General features: G+C 35.2%; 1 protein-coding gene across 2 annotated transcripts in view; it reads right to left on the reverse strand.

Annotated features, from left to right (window-relative positions):
- The window catches only part of NEDD4 (NEDD4 E3 ubiquitin protein ligase), a 191298-nt gene that overhangs the window by 88587 nt on the left and 87989 nt on the right, over positions 1-14722 (reverse strand). Inside the window, exon 1 of one of the 2 annotated variants that reach the window (XM_058294241.2) lies at positions 10022-11949. The exons of the other annotated variant lie outside the window; for it this stretch is intronic. Coding sequence (XP_058150224.1) covers positions 10022-11578 — 1557 coding nt within the window. The 5' untranslated portion in view covers positions 11579-11949. Of the gene's footprint in view, positions 1-10021; positions 11950-14722 lie in introns of those variants that run through there. 2 annotated transcript variants of the gene reach the window in all.

A 14722-nucleotide genomic window follows, 5' to 3' on the forward strand; every position in this document is an offset into this window, starting at 1 on the left:
ACAGACCATTTTAAATTTTGTCAAAACCTATTTGACCATGGTTAGTAACAATGCTTCAATATGTGTTCCTCAATTGTAACAAATGTACCACACTAATAAAATATGCTGTTAGTAGGGGAAAGGGCAGAAGGGGGAGGGGGTGGGGTATATGGGAATCCCCTACATTTTTTATGTAACATTTCGTTAATCTAAAGCTTCTTTAAAAATAAAAAATTAACTAAAAAAAAAAAAAAAAGAATATATCAGGATTTTCTCCAAAATAAAAATCATAGTTGAAGTTTCAAGTTCTAGTGACAGAGCATATTTAATATTAAAATTCAAAATGCAATTAGTAGGACATCATGGTCTCTTTGTCCTCCTCATTCTATACTCAAAACACATTTTTTTTTTTTTTTTTAAAGATTTATTTATTTTATTTAATTTCCCCCCCTCCCCTGGTTGTCTGTTCTTGGTGTCTGTTTGCTGCGTCTTGTTTCTTTGTCCGCTTCTGTTGTCGTCAGCGGCACCCACTTCTGTTGTCGTCAGCGGCACAGGAAGTGTGGGCGGTGCCATTCCAGGGCAGGCTGCTCTTTCTTTTCACGCTGGGCGGCTTTCCTCACCGGCGCACTCCTTGCGCGTGGGACTCCCCCACGCGGGGGACACCCTTGCGTGGCACGGCACTCCTTGCGCGCATCAGCACTGCGCATGGCCAGCTCCACACGGGTCAAGGAGGCCCGGGGTTTGAACCTCGGACCTCCCATATGGTAGACGGACGCCCTAACCACTGGGCCAAAGTCCGTTTCCCTCAAAACACATTTTTAATAGGTCTAACCTCTTCCCCAGAGTGACGGGTATGCATGTTTACATTTACATACATTGGGAAATAAGTTAAAGACATCACAAATTTTATTTTAGAGAATGTATAATTTATGCTTCTAGGAATACATACACTTCTGGAATATACCCAATATATTTCGGACAACAAATATGAAAATCAGACACCGCATTTAGTGTAAATAAATTATCATTAGTACCTTAAGCACTCAATAAATAAATATCAGTTTTTAAGACATGGTTTATCCTGAATTAACTCAGTTTCAGAACCCTACAGAAAGAAACCACCTTCATTCCTAGTTGATCCCTGACCACAGCTATAAAATATAATTAACTGGGCAATCACTGGACATTTCTTCTCTGGAGAAACAAATTGACCTCAGAGAAAAGACCTCTAGATGCTGACAGCTGGAGGTCTCGCAACAGTGAAGCCCACCAGCTGAAAAGCCCCACAATTACTGCGCCTCTAGACAACTTCATAGGGAGTCACTCTCAAATATGAACAGACAGCCAAAGTTCACTAGCACCTGGAGGAAAATGTCCAGTAACAAAGAGAAACACAGCAGCAGCAGCAGCAGCAAAGTAACCCACAGAACCAGAGACAATGTAGGATCCAGAACAAAACTTATAAAAGATTTTTAAAAACCCAACTAAACTAAAACATCCCCAGAGAAATAGAGAGGAGACTTCATTTATAAAATAAGCAGGATATTAGGAATAGAAAATTATCAGAAAACATAAAAGAATGTCAGGGATTATAAATAACCAAAAATTTTAAAATTAAAAGGAAGGGAAAAGTTGAGGAAATCTTCTAGAAATAGAACAAGGAGGCAAAGAAACAGAAAACAGAAGAGAAAGAGAACATTATAAAAATCAGTCCGAGAGTTATAAACTGACAAACAGGAATTCTACGGAGAACACAGAGACAAAAAAAAAAAAGCAGAAAGAAAATCTTCAAAGAAATAACACCTGACTTTAAAAACAGGCACATATATTACTTTAAAAATAAAAATAAAAAATTATACCAGAACCATGTATCTCAGAGTGTGGGTTGTTCACCTGCCTGAGGTAGATACGTGGACATTTTTCTGTATTATACTGTGCTATGCTCCAGTTGTTTTCTATGGATTATGCTTTGTCTTCTCATTTTAATTATAATGTCTTCAAAGCCAGGAATAATATTTGCCGCTTACAACTGGCACATATTTTATTTCTGATAAATACTTGTTAAACACATTTGCTTTGAAGACTACTTGAATTTCCATTAAGCTTGGTGACTCTTTAAGCGGGTTCAATCTTTCAGCCTTGGTATAAAGGTAAAGGTCATTCTTAGCTAAAAGAGTTATTTGAAACTTCAGGAACAACTACGAGAATCTCAGCTCTTATATCAAATCTGAAAGGAAGTAATTTTAATAAACTGTGATAAATTTAAAACTAGTTAAATGGTGACTGTTTAAAGCCCTTAATAAAAGTCTTGGTGCTTCAATCTTCTGTTCTAGAAAATTTGATCTAAGTCTCTAACCAGACACAAAGTTCTACGGTACCAGTTAGTGGAATATGTAGGCTATGAATCAGACTCCACTGTGGAAACTAATCCTTGAGTCACGATCATAATATTCCACTGGCATCCACCCCTGGGACAAGGTATTCATTTAAGAGTGCCAGTCTTTCATGCAAAGGATGAAGCACCAAGTGGCTCCCACTCATCACTCAAGTCATCACTTAAATATCTCTGTTTAGTTATCTGTTTGTGCAAGGCTGTCTGGTCACCCAGGATTCTACAGCCATCTCTATCCCATTTCAAAAGGTTCTTGGCTTCATTTATTCATTTAACAAATATTTACAGAGTGTCTATTGTGAGCTCAGCACTGTTCCAGGTACTGGGGATATACCAGTGAACAAGACAGTAAGTCCCCAATTTAGGGAATTACATTCTAGCTAATTAGAGCACAGAAAAGTTTACCCATTTGGTTAATCTCATCTCTAGAATTTCCTTCTCTGATCAATTCTAGAGACTTACATTTGCCTTCCTGCCTGGCTGCCTGCCTATCTGGCTATCTAGTTATCTAGCTAGCTAGCTATCTCTATCTCCCCATTTTTAACTCTTGTTATGCTTCTTTTTTCTCATTTCTGAAATGGAATGTTTCATCTTTTATGGGTCTAAAAGGCATTCTCTTTGGTCCCTGCCAATTCTCCTTGAAGTTAGGCTATGCCAGACGTGCAGCCAAAAGATCACAAAAACTCAGCCACCAATAAGATGTTTCAGGCTGCTGCAATGGAAGAACAGTTTAAGGTTTTCAAATACTGATTTATATTTGAGAAGAAGTACATAATTTAAGGGACATTACAAAGTTATATATAAATGATTTTTTAACTTTTTCTTTATAAGGCTATCAAAAGAATGGCTCACAACGAAGAGCTGCTTACACGTAGTGTTTCAAATCAGTACATAGGATAATGCAGATTTAAACATCTTAGTAGGTACTCTAGCTGGCTCTGGTCAAGGAAAGATAGAAAATGTTCACAAAGAGGAAGACAGATGGTGTTGCCTGAATAAGCCAGAATAGTTGAGGAAAAGAGAGATTTAAGTAAAACTGTATGTTACATAGAACATTATTTTCAAGTTCTTAAAAGAAAATAAAACGTAATTTTGGAAAATTTACAAGACAGAATTCTACAAGAGTGAAACTAAAGTTCTTTTGCAGATTGACAACCTTGTTCTTGAATTTTTGTCATCCAGTCAATCTTTTCTATATTACACACCATGTTGTACTAGTCTAAATACCTAAGTGGATTTAAAATTCTCTGCAAATAATTCTGGCCCTAACTACAGGTATACCTATAGTTTTATGTAAAAGTGGGGGAGTCCTCCATTGAATCAAGAATTTAAGGATGAGTTTCTTATTTTTCAAAGTAAAAATTTCAGTTCTGCTGCATGTATACCTAGTTTCTACAGTACAGAGATCTCTTTAAGCAATTATTCATTATAATGGCACTTCAGGGATTCAATGGATCCTTCAACTATGAATTGTAATACTGTTCTCAGTCTTAAGCCTGGTTTCTTAAGCAAGGGCATAGCCTGAGAGCTTGTTAGAAATACAAAAATCCCAAACCCACCTCAGGCCTACTGAACCAGAATCTTCATTTTAATAATATCTCTGGGTGATTTACATGCACATAAATGTTTGAAAAGCACTGGTCTAACTGACATCTAAAACAAGCCATTCTCCAATTGCAATCCTTAATAAGGCATTAGAAAGCAGCCTACCAACAAAAATTTAAGAAATAAAGAAAACAAATCAAGACAGTAATCCTAGATAATATATTTTAGCTATATAATAAAATGTTTCACTGTCAGTTTTTGTAAGAGGGACAAATATTAAAATTCTCTTAAGAATGTGTCTATACTTAATGAACCGTATTTAATGGACAAGTACATTGTCCATTGTACTTAAAATATCCTTGGTGTAAATTTCTTCTTGCTCAATAACATGTTTCTACTAAAGTAAATCACAAAATGTTTCGGTGTTATGGTTTTGTAATATATTTAAGTCACAAGAAATCCTGGTCTTTTTCACCCACAAATTTCCTACAGCTTAATTAGAAATGACATGAATTCATTTGTTCAAGGTGTCCTTTATTGTGACTAGCCCATGTATTGAGCTATAAACTACACAGACATTGTAGGTGCTTGCCCTTCAGATCCACTGCACTAGTTACATCAATGTCTAAGCAATTAAGTTGAATCCTAAAAAAGGTATGACTGCTTTTCAACAACTCCCCCCATGCTCATATCTTCCCCCAAAACATCTCACTGAACTGGGATAGTGCTGCTAAACTCTTGTTTTGAAAGCTTTCTTAGATCTCCAAGTGTCTGCATTCATCTAACCATAGGCTTCCAAACTCACACATGGGCAAATAAAGAATACTGAACCAGACACTTGAGCAATACTTCAGATATTTCCTGGATATGTTGACAATATAATTGGTTCCCTTTCTCAGCACTCATTCACTCTTTCTGCTAACCACCCTCCTGACCTCAATCCATTGCCTGGCCACACCCAGGGACTCTGCCAAGCCCCTTCTGCCTAAACAGAAGGTCCCGTCTTCTGTTCTGTCCTGTTCCCAAACTGTAGTTGGAGAGTAGATAGAGAAGGGTGAAACCCCACAACAGACAGCACTCGGTGGCCTCCATATGCTCGAAGAAGCCAGTGACAGAGAGGCAGGGGCTCCTATTCTTCAAGCAGTTGCCAAATAGGCCTTACTACCCCGATGTTTTCTATACAGAAGTTTTGGCTTTGTTTTTTGTTTTGTCTTATTTTTGGTGGTAGGGAGGGGCTTGAAAAAGTTAGACTAAGACTATTCAAAATGAGTTGTGAATATTCATTGGTAGTCTCAACTTTTCACAGCTTCTAATTTTGTTTCCCTCATTTCATATTGGCGAAAAATCATGTCAGTTTTCAATGGCCATACTCACTTATGCTGTGATTCTAAGGTGAAAGAACAGAGAGCTATAGTTCTTTTTCACTCACCCCTTAGAGAAGAGACTACTCTCCTTGTACACAGGGAATGTGCCTATTCATCTTATATCCACCTAATACCGTGTCTTCTATATATCAAGCATTATATACCCTACCTACCCTATCTCCAGTCAGCTTTTCATGACATTTAGGAAGCAGACTACATTTAATGACTGCTTTCTTAACCTCTTTTATTTTATCTTCAACCTGGTTTTTTACCCCATTATTCTCCTGAGCCTACTCTTGCTAAAGTCACCGAGGAGTTCCTAACTGCCACATGCAAGACACGCTTGAATTCTCTGTGGCACTGTGTGCCATGCTCGTTGAGCTCGACCTCCCCTTGATCTCCAGTACACCACGTTCCCCAGGTCTCTCGCGCTAAAGGCTCTTTCTTAGTGTCCTGTTCATTTCTTCTTCTGCCATCTCACCAAGGTTGGTGCTACCTGGAATTCTGGTTCATCCTTCTTCTTGTCTCACTTTATGCTTTCCCTAGAGGAGTTCATCTGTATCTGAGGCTTCAACTATACTATAACTACATTTCCAGCTCTCACTTCTCTCCTGAACCCTGGTCCTATTATTTTCAACTGCCCCACTTGACAGCAGTGCTACCAGGGCAGCCTGTCAGCACATAATCTCAGCAATACCCGTGGTTGTCTTCACCCTCCCAACCTGGCCCCTTCTTGGGAATTCATATCTTAGTTCATGACATCACAGTTCACCCAGTCATCCAAGCTAAGAAAATGTGGATTCATTTTAATCTGTGGTGCCACAGAAACATATTTTTAAAACAAAAATGGGCACTTTACACTCCTGAACAAAGACTCTATTGGCTTACTACTGCCTACGAGTATCAAATATGCTACTTTCTCTTCAGGGTGAGGTATTGGGCATACATCTAGTATGCCACCTCTTCCCATATCCTCAGGCTACCCTTTCCTTGAGTCACAATGAACTACTGATAGTGTGAGATTCTTTTACTTTCACCTAGTAGGAACTGCTGCTTCCGCCTATAACAGTGTTTCTCAATCTGAGGCACTTTTGCCCCAGGTAATATTTGGCAATATCTGGAGACGGTTTTTGGGTGGTACAACTAAGGAGAGGGGAGTGCTATTGGCATCTAGTGAGCACAGGCCAGGAATGCAGCTAAACATCCTACAACGCACAGGACAGCCCCCACAACAAAGAACTATCTGGCCCAAAATGTCAACAGTGCCAAGGCTGAGAAACCCTGATGTAAGATATTCTCCTCCTTTTCTCTGCCTGATGAATTCCATCTCATCGATCAAGACTCAGTATAAATGCCATTCCTTCTGTGAAGCCTTTCTCTTTGAACCAGATTCTCTCCTCCAGAAAAATATTGTGACATCTTTCTCATTTTCCCCATACACACCTCTATTTTAGCACATCACACATCATATTGAAAATCTGTTGTGTGTACCAGGATGTCTCTATCAGTTGAGTGGGAGATCACCTAAGTAGACCTGTATTTTATTTATCTTTTGTTCCCAGTGCTTGCAAAAGTACTTGTCAAATAGTAGACACTCAAATGTGTGGTGGCTGAATGCATTAAATAAGACACATTTATAAAGAAACTGAAAATATTGAAGCATGAACTGTTTGCTGAATGCTCCCAGAACTTCTTTGAAAAGTGTTTTAAAATCCTTAGTTCTAAGATATACATATACATATCTCACCAAATTTTTAAAACTGGTCATTAATATTTTTGCATCACAGTTGTGGAGTCAGTATTTATAATTACATTATTTTTTTAATAGGAAAGATTTAGTGCTGTTCAACATAAATTTAACCAAACCTCTCTAAATATTTGGCTAAAGCAAATTAATAATAATATCTATAATCTTGAGATTAGTGTTAAAAGTTTTTGAAATAATTGAGACATGCATTTTTTTTTAAAGTTCTAATATAATAAGCTTATGCAATTCACCTACCTAGGATTAAGGAACAGATAATGAACAGAAACAACAAACCCTGTAAAACCAAAGCTTCTAATAAAAACATGTACATAAATAAGGAATGGAAGACATGTACAAATTTGGGCAAATTTAAGATATTTTAAATAATAAGATAATGAAATCACTGAGCATCCTAACACAGGAGATTCACAAAACAGGGAAATAAGATAATAGTTTAACTACTATACAGAGTTCAGAAATTGGAATAGTAATAATTTCAATAACTGGACAAGAAGTACCTTAGCTTCTTAACCTACTCTCTTGAATGAGATGACAAAATATTACACACCATGTTAAAATATCACATCTACTTTCAAATCAAAAGTCATTACAAAGCCTTTACAAAAGTAATGTAATCAAAAGGTATACGTAATAACCATGTGTCAGTTACTGCCATGTTTTTTGGTATGCCTGAAGAAACATTATCATGCAGACTACAAAGCCTCATCTTCATTCTATGTGGTAAACAGAATACAGTCTATATCCCACATACAGGTAAAAGTTCTCACTAAATTCTAAAAAGTAGCCATTAACAAGCTATAGGTTATAAAGAGTTAGAAACTATGCGGCTCGAGACTGGTAGCTAAACACGTTAAGAATCTGCAGACGTCTTAGTACATTAGAAACCAGGGTCTCTGACCAAAGCAGTGATTTGATTTCATGGCTGCTCAGTACAGATAGCTGACATTACTAAATGCTACTCTAATATCAACTTGTTAAATGTGAATCCAGACTCAGCATATCAGAATACTAACCCAGACTAACTGGAGTCATGGGAAATATTTTGGGAACTGTTTATTTATAAATGAGTTACAATATACCACTATAATTAGATTAATATATAATTATTGATAAACACAGGATTATTTCTAAAACCCCATTGTTGTTGCCATTGTTATGTTTAGAAAAAGCAACATTACTATTTTCTTCTTAAAACAAGCCCATAATTTACCACTTCAATAGATATAGTATAAATTGAATCTATTACCAATATTGCTTACAAAACATTTATAAAGAGAAATGTTTAATCATTAAATGGAGATAATTTAAAGTTCTTCAGCAAACTGAATACTTCTAAACTATTTTATAATCCAACACTCTACAAAAAAATAGAATTTTCACAAAGCTAGGCATGGGTTATAATAAAAAGCATTTAAGATGGCATACCTAAGTTTAAATAAAACCAATAAAACTTTACATTTTTACCTATGCAAAAAGCATTTAATTCATACTTCATTAAGAATACTCTTTTTTAAAAAGTATCAACAAACTGTATTATCACAAAACCAACTATTTTATTCCTATTAAACTTTTCCTCAGATTATTTAATTAAATGTCAAATAAATTTACAAATAATATGTAATTCAATTAGCAAACTATTAATAGGTTTCCTCATAATATCACTTCATTGCTTTTTTTTAAAGGGAGGAAACAGTTGAATGGCTTACCATCTCCTAAAAGCTAATTTTTAAAAAGTTTTAAAATGGAATTTTAGTATTTTACAACATAGATCAGAATTTGAAATCTGACTTCTTTTTATTATCCTCATTAAAGTAGTTCCTTGTATCAACATCTGGGCTTTGGATGACAATGATTATATTTACTAGATTCAAAACAAAAGGAAAAAACCTAGCAATTTCCAGCTATTTTATTTACCTAAAGGTTTGTTTCTTAATCTTTAATATAGATATTGAACAGATAAATTAATATTTATTTATTTTTTACAAACTACTATGCACTGTCATTTAATTGGTTTAGTTAGATCGTTTTTACAATTTCCTGGAATTTGGCAAGACCTTCCAAATACAGACATTTAAAAAATCTATTTATGTTCAAAACACTTCAAATACTTTGGAAAGGCAAAATTTTATAAAGAACTGTTTTGGTTAAGAGTCATTAGAGTTAAATTACTAATATAATAAAGCAAAATTGCCAAAACAACAAAAATATTAAGGTTACTAAAGCATTATGGAAAATGCCTGCCAACTGAAACCAAATTCAAAAATATAAAATTTAGAATTCAATATTGTTAAAAGATTGAGTTACATTTTAGAAAGCAGTCTAACTGGTGGCTAAAGAAAAATAGGGTGGAAACAAAATTCCTGTGGTTAAGGGTATATACAAATGCAAATGCCATTTATTTTTCCTCTGTTTTAAATATGCAGCATAATAGGTTTTCCAGTGATCTAATAAAAACATGTATTTTAAATAAATATTTCCTTTATATTTATTTATAACAAGATCTTCACATTTTATACAGCTATTTTATTGTTTAATGTAATAAATAAGCATTTTATATTTTCCTTTATTTCACATTATTAAGGAGGGAAGAAAACTAAATGATCATTTTCTAAAGTAGGGATAAAATATGGAGTTAAGTAGTAGAATGTTATGCCACTTCAAGGAAAATACATCAAGCTTAGATGTTATGAAATAAATTATTATTTAAAGCTTGTTTTCAGGCTATCTGAAATATTTAACATCACTTAGAAAAAATTTTTAATACATATTTTTACATTGGTAAAATAACAAACTGAGTAGAAAATGGTTAGTTCTTCAGCTCTACAAATATAAAGTTCATGACTATAAAATACTTGGTAGCTAAGCACCAGGAAAATACATAAAGCTACTAACTAGTAATATTTTGATCATATATTTCATTAAGCTATTCTATAAGTTATAAATTAACATTTACCAAGAGCAAAGGAAGCTTACCTTATATGAATGCTTCAAAGAATTAGACAGTTCACTTGTGATATCTCTGTTACTCTCTCTTGATAAACTAGTAGCTTTACCTTCATTTCCAGATGCAAACTTTATGAGTAATTGAGATGGTCCCCCCTTAGAACAACTGTGTTTAAGGCTGGATAAACAGGAAATATTTGGATAAGTTCCTCCCAATGAAATACTTCTTTGTAAAACAGCATGGTTTTTATTTATCTGTGAATTTGGCCTTTCTAACTGTCCATTGATATTGATTTGATAGTCTACATTTTGGCAAGATGGTAAACATGCAGATGTCCTATGTATGAGCTTAATATACTCTGAATCAGAATTAAGCTTAATTTCTGACATTTCTGGTTTACAATCCCCATTTGCTGTTTCACAGTCTAATGTAGTTGCTTTCTGTTGGGTGAAATGGACTGAAACACAGGAATACCCTTCAGATGACTTTTCATAGACAGTCTGATCTGGACTATTATTTGAAATAACTATTTTCTTTTGTAGTGAGCCCTTCATGTGAAGTGGCCTTATGTCTCTTACTTCTCCAGGAGTACAAACTGATTTAGATAACCGAAGTCCATTGACAGCTGTTGAAAGAAATCCCTTAGCATTAGTGCCATCTTCATTGTGTGCAATTTCACTAGGAGAAACCATAAACTGGTATGAAGTTTGGTAGGATCCTTTACTTGGAAGTGTACCTGTACTTGTTGGAGACATTGGTGGGGTATTTGAAGGACTCCTAGGAAAAATGACTAAGGATGAACAACGTTTTAGTGGATTTTTTGAGTTCCTGCTCACGGGCAATTTCATGATCTCTATTCCATGCTCCAAGTCATCCTGGACGAAGGGAACAGTACTTGTACTTCTTGAAGATATTTCACATGGAGTAGTATTCCTGTTTGGCATACTTCTATTGGAGGTGCTGTCAGAAGATACATTTTCACAAAGGAAAGTATCATCACTTGATGGAAAAGTACAACCACTGCTGTCACTGATGACACTGCTGGTGTATGAACCTCCACTTGTGTTACTTATACATGACCCATAATCACTTGCATTGCTGCTACCAGATCCATTATCACTGGTTGAAAAATTACTGAGGCTACCACCACACAGGGCAGAACTGCTTAAAAGGTTACCATAATTCACAGCATTCAGTTCATTATCAACCACAGTATTGCTACAAATGCCTTCCTGCAAGACACAAGTAAATGAAGCATCATCCCCATTAGTAAAGACATTGCTAGACTGAAGACATCCACTGTACCTTGGCTGTAGAGAAATCTGTAGACAGCTGCTCTTTGTATTAACATTTTCAGATGAAGGAACAGATGATCTTTCCTGAGGTTTAACGTTTTCTTTTATTAACGGAGCTAGAGCAGTCTGTCTAGGAGTCAGCTTCATTTGAACAACTTTATATGTTGAAATCTGTGTTGGTCTTTTGAAGCACATGTGAACATTGCTATCCAAATCATCTCCGGAGGTTTCTGACAAAGGATAAGTATTACTTCTTCTGGCTGCAAAGTGCAATCGTAAGCTTTGTGCCATTTGTTCTCATTTCCAAACATGTTAGGGGTTGAAAGTCATAACAAAGATCTCTGTCCGTAGACAAGCTAGAAGCAGCTGCACTGCATCGAAAGAAAAAATCATTTGCTCTTAAGTAGTTGTCTTTATCCTAAGTAAAACATTAGATACCAGATATCATAGGAAGAAAAAGACGGCCCATTCCTGAGACTGACGTTTCCAAAATGTCTTGAATCGCTTGTAGTCAAAAATGCCTTCACTTACAAAGCACTTGATTTCCAGCGACCTTTAAGCTGAGCTCAGCTGCAGCATACTGACTCAAACACTGCCAACCTTGTTTCAATTATACCTTCTCCAATTTGCATGAATGAGTAACACAAGAACAACAATCTTCTAGCATTTCAAGTTGAAACTATTTTTTTCACTCCAGCTCTACTAAATGAACATTTAACTATTTGAATCGCAGTGCCTATACTCTCTCCAAGCAGCATTCGACCACTAATATTTTTACCCATAGCTATAGAATTACAGGAAGTTGGTAGGAATGAAACCCCATGTAATTGAGTATCAAATCAAGGATTCAATTTCCAAATAGTAGCCATACTAGGAACCTAGTCAAGTTAGTTAATGTAGAAAGGAACATGAACTGTTAATTTTTTTAAATGAGTAAGTATAAACAGTTGTTTAAATTTGAAAATACTAAAACTTTGGGGTGAATTAAAGCTTTAGTATTAAATCAGATAGATAAATATTCTAGCTTCCAACATCTTATAAAAACTGAGAGTTTAAGGATAGAACTACAAATTAGCATAGTAATACTTTAGCAAAAATTGAGCATAGGTCTGAGAAAAAAAAGTTTAAGAGAAGCTGTCACCAAGCTTTTCTCCTGTAATTTTAAGGTCTTTTTCAGCCAAGTAGTACAGTTTTTAAACGATGCCATTTATATTTTGACTATTAAAACTCTGCCAAGAAATAGGCTAAGCAAACATTCCATTAAAAATATATGCAGATTAGACAGAAAAACTAATACAGTTTGAACACACAGGATATTTTATTCCACTGTATCTGCAATTCATTCACTTAAGAGAGTGCTGTGGTGAGTAAAGAAGTCTAAAAAGGATTTAACACATCAAATAAACATCTCTCAATGCCAATTCTGTTCAGAAAAATACTAAGCGCTCTTTGCTGGCCCCTACTGGTACTTTGAAACAATCCATTTAGCTGTTTGATATCTAAAGAAATACAAACCATGCTGCATATTTCTTTATATAAACAAAGTACATATTTGTTTACATTTTTTAGTACAAGCACTGCCCTAGAGGTGGAACTACTTACTACTGTAGATAAAGCTCCCACAGAAGAGAACAGTAGACTGTTTGTTCTTTTAGAGGTTGTGATTTTGTATATATATTTTTCTGCTTTGTATTTATTTAACCTTTATTTTCAGTTTACTGGGCAATAAAAGTTTAATATTTTAATTTCTCTCCCAAATGTCGCAGACCAAGGCTGGTATTCTATTTGAAAGAAACAAATTTATTTTTAAATAATGCTCTAGGGTATATTTAAACTCCTTACCTGAATTTTATAGTTGGAACTCCAGTAATAAATATATACTGGCTCATTCATAGGAAAGTAAAAAGTAAAATAGTTCAGTTGTTTACACCACATGGTACTACACCCAGGTTTTATTTTTTTAAGTAAGTTTTTTCCCTAAGCAAAAGTAAATAAATAAAACATATACTTGCACTTTGTTAAAAAAAAAAAAAAAAAACCCTGCCCAAGATAGGTGTAAACTGCTTTCAATCACAATATTCTAAGCAGTATTTTTAACCAATTAAGACATAGCAAACTAAGAATGTGGGAATTTACTAAATTATATTTCTGACTAGAATGAGATAGTTCTATATTTTAGAATGTATACAGAAATTATAAACCTAATATGTATATGTATTTTGGTTTCAAGTAACTTATTAATATCTCCTTTATGATTTTACAAACTTCAGTAAATATACCTTTATCATCTTTTTTCTTTAAAGAGTCCTAATTTTTTACTTTGCCTTAGAATGACTTCAGCTTTCATTTCTGGGTTAAGATAGAGATCTGATAATTCAAATAATAGATTACTTCTAACAGCTAGCCCATGCGATCTAAGTGCTCATGGCCGTGGCCTAAAACTTCCAGTTAATAAGCAAAAAACCCCTGTTTGTTAATAGAAAATAACGAACCCCACATATTTGGTTGGATAAATGTTTTCTCTTTGATAAGCTTCACTATAAGCTTAGTTTCATGTCTCCTAACTAGATTTTAAACTTCCATTATTCAAAGACCATAACTAAACATTTCTTCTGATCCTCGGAGCTCATGCTAGGCACAGAGTAAGCACTAAATAATGCCAGGTAGGAGGCTGAATGGGCTGATGGTCACTACAGCATGCCGACCCCCTAATGCTTCCCTTCAGGTTGTGTGTGTGGGTGTCTGTGTGCATGTGTGATATTGATCGTGTGGTTATTTCTAAAGAAATATCAGAAAGCATTGCAGCTTTACAAGACAGAAAGGAAAGATTCTTGAAAAGTTTGCAGAGAAGGTTTCAGGGAAGAAAAGGTAGTATAAGAGAAACATATGCAGCGCCTAGCACTCCAGTTTGAGCTTGCATCCTAGAGAGGCTGAACAGTTTGCACTGCTGGCTGCAGTCTAGGATCTCACAGGATCTGTAATATTATTATAGTGCTCGCAAGTGGAACCTGGGAAACCTGGGGTAAAATGTAGCCTGTTAGTCCAAAAAATGGCAAAAGAAGGGCATCAACACAACCTCAAGTGGGGAAGAATGAGAGAGAGGTGACAGTTCTCATCTGGGAGGAATCCAAGCAAGTCCGATGGAAGTTCCTATCAGGTGAAATTAACAGATACAGGCATACCTTGGAGATACTATGGATTTGGCTGCAGAACACCACAATAAAGTGAATATTGTGATAAAGTGAATATCGCAATAAAGCAAGTCGTATGAACTTTTTGGTTTCCCTGTGCATATAAAACTTATGTTTACACTATATGTAATCTATTGAATCTGCAATATCATTATGTCTTCAAAAAACAATGTATATACTTCAATTAAAATGTGACACAGAGATCTGAAATGCGCATATGCTGTTGGGAAAACGGTGCCAACAG

Source organism: Dasypus novemcinctus, chromosome 3 (genome assembly GCF_030445035.2).
Source record: "Dasypus novemcinctus isolate mDasNov1 chromosome 3, mDasNov1.1.hap2, whole genome shotgun sequence".
Taxonomy (NCBI): Eukaryota; Metazoa; Chordata; class Mammalia; order Cingulata; family Dasypodidae; genus Dasypus; species Dasypus novemcinctus.